At 49.5% G+C, this 11,836-nt stretch overlaps 1 protein-coding gene across 1 annotated transcript; it reads right to left on the bottom strand.

The window, feature by feature from the left end:
* Window positions 1-1,263: 1,263 nt before the first annotated feature.
* ZW10 (zw10 kinetochore protein) lies at window positions 1,264-11,619 on the bottom strand. The gene is made up of 15 exons (XM_010149995.1): window positions 11,491-11,619; window positions 10,672-10,773; window positions 10,421-10,498; window positions 10,144-10,303; window positions 9,302-9,451; window positions 8,445-8,636; window positions 7,658-7,821; window positions 7,269-7,451; window positions 6,591-6,829; window positions 5,654-5,725; window positions 4,797-4,966; window positions 4,060-4,190; window positions 3,453-3,584; window positions 2,318-2,520; window positions 1,264-1,384 (listed from the first exon to the last, which is right to left on the bottom strand). Exons 1-15 carry the CDS (start codon window positions 11,608-11,610, stop codon window positions 1,264-1,266), a joined length of 2,217 nt encoding a protein of 738 aa, XP_010148297.1. The 5' UTR covers window positions 11,611-11,619.
* Window positions 11,620-11,836: the final 217 nt, after the last annotated feature.

The raw sequence follows: 11,836 nt of genomic DNA, 5'->3' as shown, positions 1-11,836 counted from the left end.
GGCGACGCCTGGATGCGCCAACGGAAGTGCAAACGGGATACGAGAGTAGATCCCGGGAAGTACTTTGCGCCGCGTGGGCTGCAACTGGCACGCCCGGGCCTCTGGGCCGTGTCTTAACGAATGGTTAAGACGTCTTAACGAACGCTCCTGCCGAGTTCTTCAATTAAAAGAAACCTACGTTCATCAGGATCGCCAACAGAGACTTTTGAAACTTAAAAAATAGCGCTGTGAGTACACGGTTCGTGCCCTTCGTGTAATCCTTTACGTTCCTCTTTGTTCTGCAAGGACAGAAAGCTTTCTGCCAGAAAGACAACAGCTGCCAGACCCACCCAGTTCACCCCTAACCGTGAGGTAAAGGAAGGAGCCGACCTGGCTTCTGCACTCGGCCAAGTGAGACTGCAAAATTCCAAGTCAGTTTTAAGATATTTTCCATGAGAAATAAAGCCATAAGGAATTGTGCAAACCCCTGTGATTGGATAAGCAGTTCAGCGAGAATAGGATCTGCCCCCGGCACCTACATCTTCGCTCCCTTGAGGCCTGCTCTTCAGGGAAACCCGAGGTGGGGAAAAGCAAAATTTGGCACTTCAGCATTATCAAAAAGCTACCAAAGTCCGTGGGTTTCCTATGTAACTTGCAGGAACAAAGAGGTAAGACACAAGGGCTACGCTGCCCCCCGATGTAACTGCATAGGTAAGAGTCACTAAGCCCCTCTGTGACACCCTGAAGCAAGCGTGAGATGATGTCAGACAGCACCGTGCCCCAGAGGCCTGCTAGCAGCAGCGCCTGTTCTCCCCAAGAGAGGTTGGAGCCAGGGTTTGATTGATTTCCCTGTGCTGGGCTTAGCAGGAAGATGAAACCCTAGAGAACAGAAACTAGCAAATATCCCAGGTATCTCTTCCCCAGGACTGAGCACCCACCAGCTCGTGAAGGAAAGCCTGAGTCTGGGCAGAGCTCCTCTGGGAAGCGAGGCCGGAGATGGATTTTCAAGCCCAAACGCCGCCTGCCTGGCAGACGGAGCATAAGCAGTTAGTGTCCACGTGTCAGCCACCTCTGATTTTCTGGTCCCAGACTCAGAGCCATCCTATTTGCCCTATAAACATTGAGATGTTTCTTCTCCCTCAGCCAAGCCTCCAGGAAGCACTTCCCTACTGCTAAGCTGCTCTTAGGCCGGTACAAACAAGGGTCAGGTTTAAAAACATAAGTGAAACGCTCAGTTTGCTCTTGCTGCATCAGAAGATGCAACACACCGGAGTCGGCACAGAGTTACTTGATTTTGGCCAGTGCTGCTGCTCTCCTTTCCGTGTTCTGGAACAAGGCTCGGATCAGGCTCTTCGCTTCGGCTGCGGAAAATTCAGCTGCGAGAGGCCCCTTCCCATCCGCCCACCTGCATGGGAGAGAGAGACGTATCTTTAACCAAACTGCCCAGAGATGTCACGGTAAAACAAGCTTCCTGAGCACTCCTAAGTCTAAAGGCAGAAGAAATGCAGTTAGCCGTGTGACACTGGAGTCCCCAACTCTTTAGCCAGGTACATACGGCAACAGGCTGTGAGAGGAATTTTGCACTCCTTAGAAACTACCTTTTCCTTCTCCAAAATCAGCTGAAAGCCTGTGTGCAAAATTCCTATTCACTCTTCTGAACAAAGAGGGAGAAATGTGGTTTATGCCCTGGTAGAAGTCGAGTTGGGAACCTCTGGTGCCTACCAGAGTTCCAAGAGGAGCAGGGAGCAGGCCACGGAGGAGGCGCTGCCTTCCCCATGGCTGGGCCCTCTTGAGTTCAGCCTGCTGGGGACGTGTGTGCGAGGCAGCTGTGACCAGGGCCTGTCTGGCTTCTGGCCAGTCACGCCAACCGACGTAACAGAAGTACTTACACAACCCCCGCCGTGTAGTTCAGGCGATTCCCTCCTGTGAGTTGAAAGAAGCCAGAAACGGCACCCAAGGAGCAGAGGCGAATCGTGCAGGACAACTGCGGTGGGAAGGCGCAGCCAATGCCAGAAGCAGCAGGCAAAACGCCAGGCTGCTTAGCGTGAAACAGGCCTCAACCCAGAGAAGCCAAGGGGGTACGCGACAGCTCGCACGCGGCACTAGGTTTTTTTACCGCTGCCTTTTCCTTCGCGGGAGGCAGCTGAGTGTCAGCCAGCTTGAAACGGGCTGCTGCCACAGAACCAGCCCCCGCCGCCGTCATCTGATGCTTATTACCGGTGACTGCCTTTCATCTGAGCAGTCCTCCGAGTGCAGCGCCCTGCTGACGTCACACTGCTTCCCAGCTCCCTGCTTGGGGTGAAGAGCTAAATGGAAGGGAAGAAGGGAAGGCACCTACTGATCTACTATTTCTTGGAGGTTGGCTTGTAGGATGATCATCAGCTCTTTGAACGTCATCCACTTCTGCACGTAGACTGGAACTTCCTGCTGGTATGTCTTATTTTTGTCTTCCTCGAGGAGTGGGGTGAAAACTTGGGGTCCTTCCTCCACCAAGATTCTACAGAGGGAGTACAACCTGTCTGCATCTTCCGCAGAGATGTCCTAGAATTGAACACACGTTAACAGGGGAGCGGTTAGACTTCGGGAGTGCTGAGCAGGAAGTGGAATGAGAAGAAAGGCGGTTTAGGTCTCATTTAACGTTCTCAAGCTAACTTATTTCATGACTAGCTATTTTGGCACGTTCTCTGTGATCGCCTCAGAACGCTGTCACGCTTCTAACGGCCTATCTCAAGGCAATGGCAAGCGTTGCGCTGCGTAGGGGAGGCGTTCCGATGGAGGTCCGCCCCGTTTACGCAGAAGGCGACCCGGGTACTGCCAGCCCAACGACGAAAAGCTCAGCTTCTCGCAGAGAGGCTTTGCTGGCCCCATGCGGGGCGGGACGGCTCTCTGGGTGCTGCTACAACAGATGCGCTGACCTACTGTTTGCTGTGAAAACACCTTTTAATTAAAAAATGCAATGGGGTGGTGGTGCTCGAGCCAGCGCAACCTGACAATCGCTTAAACGCAGCCCTGGGAATCAAATGGAGATCTTAAGGGGTGAGAATTCCGGTTGGAAATGCTGCAGGCACTTTGGCAGCTGGTGCCTGGATAGGATGGGGAGGTTCACGAGAGATGCAGGTTGGAAACATATCGAAGAGATGGAGTTTGAGACAACAGTTAGCTGCTGCGCCCCAGACAAAGGAGATGGTTTCACAGACATGTTTATAGTAGGGCTGGCACATCTAAATCCTAATTCAGGTGAAATCACAGCTACTCTTCCCTCAACCAGAGCCACGGTATCACTGTGAGAGTGGATATCATCTCAACTGGATTGAGTTGTTAGTATCTTGAACATTTCTCATAGACAGGACCACACTTACAGGTTCTGTGGAAGATAACTGTTCCCCCCCTGAAACCTGACCTTGGAAAGAACTTCTGGAGGCCGCCAGCATTCACCCCACCCTACAGCTGGCACAGCCACCGCGTGCCCTTACCTCTAGGGCAGCAATCCTCGTGACCACCTCCGAGAGCGCCGTGTTCAGTAAAGTCCCCATAGCCTTGCAGTACACGTTCACTGGTAGGACGTCCTGCCAGACCTTCCCCAGTCTTTTCAGCTGGTGCAGTACCTGGAGAGAACAGCTACATGTTATCACAGAGAACACCGAGAGGCAGCAAATGCTAAGGTCGTGGCCAGAGACCAGGTTGAAAGCAGCGGAAGGCAAGGAAGTCGCCTGCTGTCACGCAGAGCAGACAATCCTAGGAAGAAACGCAACGTTTTCAGTTTGCATTAAGGCTCATCAGAAGCGTGACAGGTCTGCTCCTTGAAAAATGAAACACATCATAAATGTACTACAGACAAAAGTTCAAGATTAAGAAGCTTTTTGTTTCAACCTGGAGCCAGAGGAACTGAACTCGGCATACTCCAGTTTTACAAAAGGTTCCAGTCTGGGGAAGGAAAAATCACGCCAGAAAACTGTTGGTGTGAGAAGCTCCACTCTGCCGAAAGCCGGCACGGCTCTTGGGACTGGGAACACATGCTGTACCTGCCCGAAGACATCCTCCACAGGCAACAGGGTATTTGGCTTTGATTGCCTCGCTCACCTGCCTTATTGCCTTGTTTGCTGCACAGTAATTTTCCTCATCATCCATATTAGAAAAATTCCTGGCACTTGACAGCCTCTCCAGGATTTCTCCTTTCTGTACTCGCATCTGGGCCAGGAAACACTCCATCCCTTCAGGAGCAAAAACAAGCAGAGAGAAGCAATTATTAAATTTAATTTAGAGACTGTAAGTGCTGAATAACAAACGGGCTATAATGCCTCATTTCCAAAGGGATTTCCAGTTGTTAAACAGTCTCACAGCGGCAGTTTGACGGGGCCCACTCCCATATTCAGTAAGCTCTCGCACAGCTTGCATTGCTACACTTGTGAAAAAGAGCCAAGAAGCAGAATTAAGTCTGAGTGACAGGCTCCTGTTAGGCTCTCACAAACTTCTCTCAGAATTTGTCGCCACAGGATAAGCTACAGAAAATATCAAAGGACTGAGCAGCAGGTCCTAAAATATCCGAATACCACAACATCCTGCTGGATAACGAACTGTTCTCAACCATGTGCTGGACAAGAAGAGTCAGGTTTCACAGTCAAACCCTACACAGCCAGTTTCCTTGGAGTTGTGACACTCTCAGACTTCCCAAAGCATCCTTGCTACCTGTCCAAAACTCTTAAATAGCAATGCACTGCTCCACTCAGCAGCCACACACCAGATCACTCGCCAACAAATGCCAGGATGCATTACCGTGTCACCCAGCAATATATTTCACTGCTGAAAGGTAAAATTACCAAGTCTCCTAAAACCAGGTACCAGATCGACAAAAGTAGCAGCTCCGTTGCACAGGATGTTGGTCATGCGGTATCGGAACTGGTGTCCCAGGGTCAGCAAGTGGTGAGCAATATACATGCAGTTGTTGTGGTGAATGGCTGCGAGCTGGGGTAACTTCTGAAGATTCTCTCTGTCCCAGGAAGGAGGGAAAGGAAGAAATTAATGTGTTTAGACCTGGCCCTGTCAAAGAAAACTGTCGTGCCTACCCTAGAGAAACTCTGTGTCAGCAGACGTTGTAGGGAAGCAGCTGTGGGCAATGCCTGGTAAAGGCATCAGTCAGAACAGAAGCATTTAACCTCCTGTCACATCTAAAAAGACCCTGCAGGAAAGGAATTTCGGGGCGAGTTAAACAGCATTTGGGCGTTTGAACCGTGTGTTACAGCCACATTGTTTCAAGCAACGGACTTTCAAACAGGAAGGTGCTTCGTTACAGCATGATGGTGAGGAAAGGAGTCCTTTTCAGTAACACCCCAGCGTTCAGTGACAGAACCGCGTACTTTCCATCTCACTGCTGCTCTTTCTAACAGAAAAAACATCAAGAAAAATCTCCACATCAGACCTGGGGTCAAAGTTAAGGGGCTGGATTCACACTCCAGCGTTATCAAAACTGCAACTACCTCCTTGGCAATGCAACGACCAACTCAGCAACTCCCAGGCACCTACTTCGCCGCAGGAGCGATTTAATAACAGGCTGAGCGCTAGCTTTTTGCCGCTGAAGGAAGCCCTTGGTATCCTACGGCCGTGGTGGACAAGCGGGGCCGTTCAGCAGCACCGTTCTCTCTCCAAAACAGGCCCTCGGTGACAGACAGACACTTACTTGTGGTATGTTGGCACTACGTCATAGAAGAGCTGGAATATGTTCCGCACAGCGTAGAAGAGCTGTATGCAGCTGCAAGGAAAAGGAGGTTCGTGTTAGTTTGCCAGTGGAATGAACATCTTGTTCGCAAATAACCCTCGACCTCCTGCTAAACAGGGTTTTATTGGCAGTGAAGCACTGGCAGTGAAGTACTGGCACAAAGAGGAGATTGTCAGGATCAATCACAGCGATGTCAACAAAGGCAACGTTCTGGAAAATTCACAAAGGCTTCTCACACAAGCTGATGACCTTGGAAGTTCAGCATGGAAAAGACAAGCTTCGGTCACTTGTCAGAAGGGAGATGTATGAAACCCCAGGAACAAAGGGGACAGTGTGCCTTCCCCCACCAGCTGCGTGTAAGCAGTCGGCCCTCTCTCTGCCCTGGCGCACTGAAGGGCGTTCAGTACCTAGGCAATTCCTTCTTCAGGGCTGGGGTCTCCAGTTTTTAAAGTTATGATGTCGGTCCTTGGAATGTTTGTTTTCTCTGAAGAGCCCCGCCAGCCACAGAGCTGGAGTTCTTTGCTTTCACCCAGCACAAAGAAAGCAAGAACTTACCCCAGAAGGGCTGCTATCATTTATCCTTTGGTTTGAAAAAAAGAGATGGCTTAATAGCTAAAATACGATACGATGTACCTGAATGTTCCCTGAAAACCTAAGTCGAAAGGCTGATTAAGCTGAGTATTGCAGGGAACAGCACCCCACAGCTGCTCCTGCTGTAGCACTCTACTGCGTGAACCCAGGGATGCATCCTCCAGCCAAAACAGGCCAGTAAGTTTAAGGATTGATTCTAATTTTTAAGCATCTTCTGTTCTTTTTTATCTACTAGCAGATGCTTCGCGTTGCCAGCAGCGGTAAGGACCCGACACCTCAGAGTTCCGTGCCGATACGCGATCCATACCACTGATCCGTGCTGGCCGTAGCCTCTGAGAGCGTCTGGTAAGCCAGCTCCATTAGCTTCTCCACGGACGAACTGATGCGGCATGTGGGCAGAGAAAACGTGTACTGGCTCAGTTTAGTCTCGTTCTCCAAATTCACCGTGTTGGTATGCTGAGGCTTGGAAGCGTTTTGCATTGTTAACGGATCTCCTGCCCCAGAATCAGGAAGCTTTGGCAGGGCTACGCAGGAATCGGGCGTGATCTAAGGGAAAACAGGAGAGGTATAAAACCATTTAGAGCCCGCAGAAAGAAGACTGGGCAAGACTACGCAACACTGAATGACAGCTTTAAGACTCCAGACAAACACAAAGCTGCAGAAGTCCCTTGGCTTATGAATGACACAGCAGACCTTGAAACAATCTATGCAGCGTTGCATGCCTAGAAAAACGATCCCCTAATTTCTCTTACAAACCTAGCCAGAAAAGCCTATAAAAACAAACTCCAAGTATTTTAAGAAACATCTGGTTAGTGAAATAACCTCCTCGAGCACTATTAAAAACAGGCTTTGAAACTCTTTTGTGCCAAGATCCCAAATAATCCAGAGTGCTCCACAAAAAAAAGGGCTCGACTGCTCTAGCCAAGCCTTCTTCAACAGCTAACCTGGGCTCTCCCCTCGAGCAGTGTATCGCATCAACAGTCACCTTTACAGTATTGTGTATTTCTGAGGTCATCAGGGTTCTGGCTGCCACAATCACATCCTGGCACTTCTTGTTAGCAAAGTGGGAATTGACATTACGGGCGTATTTCAGTAAATCAGTTGTGTCTCCTTTCAAAAACTGCATGTTCTTCAAGGCTTCCTCAAATTCCTCTGTGGATTTAATCACCTGGTAAGAGCAGACACATATTCTACATTAACAAACTTCCCAAAATCAAAGAAGAAAATTAAGAGACTGTGCACTTAGCACGACAGGAAAAACAAGCCACAGCTTACCTGGGAGAAACATGCAATTCTAGATTAGCAAAACACAGCTTTCTGCTGGGGCTGGCCATCTGGCGTTGCCACTGCAGGGATGTCAATTTTGAGACCTACCTCTATATACTGCTCCAGTTTGCTGCTGTTGGTTGGGATGGAATTCACCAGGCAGTCCTGGATGAGGCAATCCGATAACTCTGCCCATATGGTATCACCGAGCAGTTCTGCAAGCGTCACTCCGCGCTCCTCTTTGTCTTCCACAGGCTGCTCGAGAGGCACATCTGAATTCAAGAGAACAGAAATGGATTTTAGTACAGCTGCTTCCTGGACCAGACCCTTCACCCCAGTTCACTCAGTGTTTCCTGCCGCAGCTGCACCTATCAGCAATCCCATAATCTTAGGATGGAGGTATTCTTATCCAGCCCACGTGCTGAGCCTGTGGAATTGCCCACGCAACCAAAACCCAACTGGGTTGATGTGTAAAGTGAGCCCTCTTCCCCAGCGTGTTGATTTCACGAGATGCCAGCAAAGCCCGGGCCAGTTTCTGGGCAGTGGAAGACTCTGCGTGTGACCAGCCTGAGCCAAGGAGCCCCCTGGGCTGCATCACGACTTCCACCTCTCAGACCCGGGGCCAACGATCTTCAGTGCAGCGAATGGTTCCTAAGAAAAGACATCTACCAAAGAACTAATTCCTTCATCCGTTTGAGCCCAAATACTTTGCTCCTTCCTCTTCCCAGCTCTGTGAACGCAGGGTCACCAATGAGTCCAGCTCGACGAGGTGCCAAGCTGTTCAAGAGCACAGCGTAAAGTGAACGTTAAAAGCTGCTTCGACCTTACGCTCTACAAAGCTCCCACAACATCCACAAGGTACTCAGCCTAATTCCAAAAGGGAGAAGCTACCTACTCAGGAGATATTTGTGGAGAACTTCAAAAACAAGCTTGATTTTGGCAAAAACCTCCACAGGAGAGGAATGATCCAAGTTGGGCTCCTCGGACTTAAAACGCAGGATGAACCCATCTGACTGTTCCTCTGTGACCGGCCGGAGAGATGGGTACGAAATAAGTGGCTTGAGGATGTACTTCAGCAACAGCTGGCCTGCAAAATGAAAAACAGGTGTTTTCCAACAGCAGGAGGCAGGCAGTTCGCTCCAGTGAGATCCAGCTGTGACTATTCTGGATACAGAGATCCTTCACATGAAGTGGAAGAAACTCTCTCTTGATTAGCTGCATCAGGGGACAGCTAATTAGGTTTGGTTCCACTAAAGACCATTTTACTCTTGTAAAACACACATGGAGGCCTAACAAAGCTCAGCGTATGTAATGTAAAGTGAAAACCAACTGAAACAGCTGGAAGCAAGAAAACCTGTCCTAGCATCTGCCAGACTTCCTCCTTTATTTTATCAACACCCCAGAATGCAGAAGCCCAGAGGCTGCCTGAAACCAACAGTCTTGCTCTTGGTAGATGAGGAGGCTCTAAGTGGAAATACTCTTTAAACATCAGACCATGAAACCGCACAGCCACCGATCTGAACAGCATACTAGAGTAAAATGACAGGAAAGGCTAAACAATTCCAGGTAAACAATAGGATAAATGATGTCCTATTAAGGAGAACCAAAGCATTCACCTCACACTCAGTGGGCTAAGAGAGGAAGAGTTCCAGCGTGCTGCTGAAGCAAACTGGATCCCGATGCCCATCTCAAAGCCAGTCTGAGCTCCCATCCACTCGGGCCATGTTTATCTGCATCCACGCGCTCTCTTACCAAAACTTTTAAGCTTGGTGTGCAGTTCTCCAAGGACAGCAAAGGCCTGCAGCACAGAAGCGACAGGTGGGCCAGCAATCTCTTCCTCTTTTGATGGCAGTGTGCGTAAGTGCAGCTCTGCATGCAGCACCGACTCCAGGCTGCTGCTTTCTAAAGAAAAAGAAGAACCGTCTCTCTGTCAAACCATGGTCTGGGACACAGCAGGTCTGAGAAGCTGCTGCGTTCCTCAGGAGGCAGCTAAAACAGTATTCTACCTCTCCCCGTTTCCACAAAGCAGAATTCCTGTAAAAGAGCGTCAGAAGAGGGTCCAGAGTTCCTTGTGTCACGGTGCAGGACAATGGAATGAGAATCAGTCCCTTACAGTGATCCAGAACTCTCGTTTCAGTCACGCTGCGACTGAATGACAGTCACTTTCCTTGACCTCTTCTCCCCTTTTCAAGTGCTAAGGAAAAGGCTTTTTCTTTTCCACAGGAAAGGTTTGTGTTTCGATGCAGGCAGAAACATACAGACTCCTGAGTGGTTCTTACAACTAGCTGTTCTGATCTCTGCTTCAACCTTTGCCTACAAAAATACCACAGACGAGGCAGATGAACCTTCAAAACTCTTTAAAATCTATGGACTGTATCAGGTTGCTTTTGGTAGCATCTAAACACTCCAGGAAGGGAGTGAAGAACACTGCCACGCACCACTCCCGCTCGTTAGGTTACGCAAACGGCAGAAAGAGCTCTTTAAACCACCCTTAGGTCCACAGTGTTACTGTATTTCCTGTCTCATAGGTGCCTGAAACCAGACATTTCAATCAGTGAAGCAAACATAACGAAACAAACTACAACTGTGAGTACCTTTTGAAGGAGGAAGCTTCCACACGGCCAGGTTCTGCCATTCTTCTCCTAGATGATAGAGCATGTTCTGTGTCTGCACTGTCAGCTCTGTGCCTAGTGCTTTCAGGATCTTCAGCTCGAAGCCCTTGCGGGATTCCAGCATTTTCAGGATGCTCCGGGCCTGGTGGCAAAACACAAAACACGGGTAACTGTTGCCGTGCCCATTAAAAGCATCTCGTGAAATTTATTGACAGTATAGATGAACAACACCGTCGTATGCTTAAGAAGTCATTAATACCTTTTCCAGCTGTTGAGCTGCTGCAACGTACTTCTTCTCCAGCAATGCAGTATTGTACTCTTTAATAGCTGTATCAAACTGCAACAATCAAACAGATTCATGTCACTGCGGATCTGCTATTAGACCACCTTTTTTTAAACAACAAGGCTAGAGACAGGGCAGCTACAGGCTCAAAGCAGCAGCCCAGAATAATGCCTTAGGCCGAGCACCAGAGGATGACTACTGCTTAATGATTTGAAGCCTCTCCTCACCTCCTGTAGCTTTTTCAGGATACTCAGAACCAGTGTGTCTCGCTCCAACTGCTGCTTCAACTCGGTGAATTCGGCAACAGCGACGTTTAGATCTCGCTGAACCTGAAACAGCAAACTTTTCGGTTCATTTACAGCAAGCAAATGTTATCGGACACCTTTCCTCTTGAAATCTCATATTTCTGTTACTAGAATAAGTTGTTGAGGAGGAAGAACGCTCCGTCCATTTTACTTGTTGCTGTGAAGATCTTATAAGCACTGGAAACACTTAGAAAGGGGTTTCTCTTGTAATACACTACAAAAAGGCACTGTGAGGAAATTTAGTCTCACAGGGCGGTCAGGAAGACTTGTGTTCCTCTAACACAGCTGTTTAAAATGCAACACACTTGCACTAAGCCAAAAGTTAATTCTCCATTAACACGACTACAGCACCCCAGATGTTAGAAAAGCCAATCGAAGAAGCAAAAAGCCAGAGTGAGTCGCAATCTGGCCTGCAGGAGCTGCTGACGCTCTCCTTGCAGACTGCTGTCAGCTCGTGCAGGTAGGAGTTAGGTTCCTATGCCACCCGACATGACAGTGGGAGCAACACCCGGCCAGCCCGTTAATGTGTCACACCTCAGCGCAATGTCCCTGAAAGGGACACGTGTGACACAGTTTTCCAACCCTACAAACCACGGCAAATCCCTTAATGACAGTTCTTCGTTCACACCCCCGATGTGACAGGCACCTCTGCAGCACGTGTCACCTAAAGGCATTTTTTAGGGGTGATATCAGGGCCTACAGGTCTGGGATGACACTGAATGGAATGTGCAATGCCGTCACCTCGTTTTCAATCCCCGCTTTCAGCAGGTCGATGTTGCTGGACAGCCCATCCACCTGCGACACCAAGTCCTCGGCGCTCTGCATGCTGGGCAGGAACTCGTTGTACTTCTTGTTAATCATGTTGCAGACTTCTCCCTAAAGAAGAGGTGGGATCCCGTCACTCTCCGGGCGGCCCTCACGAGCAGTGGTAAGAGACCCTTGCAGGGCTTGGGGCACCCCGCTCTGCGTCAGCTGGGGGCTGACAGGTGCTCTTCCCCCCGCGCTGTGCGGCAGCTACAGCTGCCAGAAAGCCAAAAGGACGGCCAGAGGCCGGCGCCCGGGACAGACGCTCCGCTCAGACCGGGGC

Source organism: Eurypyga helias, unplaced genomic scaffold (assembly GCF_000690775.1).
Source record: "Eurypyga helias isolate BGI_N326 unplaced genomic scaffold, ASM69077v1 Scaffold46834, whole genome shotgun sequence".
NCBI lineage: Eukaryota > Metazoa > Chordata > Aves > Eurypygiformes > Eurypygidae > Eurypyga > Eurypyga helias.
Note: the sequence above shows the minus strand (reverse complement) of the source record. Positions and strands in the feature narration are given on the sequence as shown.

Coding starts and splice junctions, on each gene's coding strand:
- ZW10 (XM_010149995.1), bottom strand. CDS start 11,610: ATGATTAACAAGAAGTACAACGAGTTCCTGCCCAGCATGCAGAGCGCC. Junction 10,304..10,420: donor CAGCTCAACAGCTGGAAAAG/GTATTAATGACT, acceptor TTTTGCCACCAG/GCCCGGAGCATCCTGAAAAT. Junction 5,726..6,590: donor ACGGCCAGCACGGATCAGTG/GTATGGATCGCG, acceptor TTTTCCTTGCAG/CTGCATACAGCTCTTCTACG.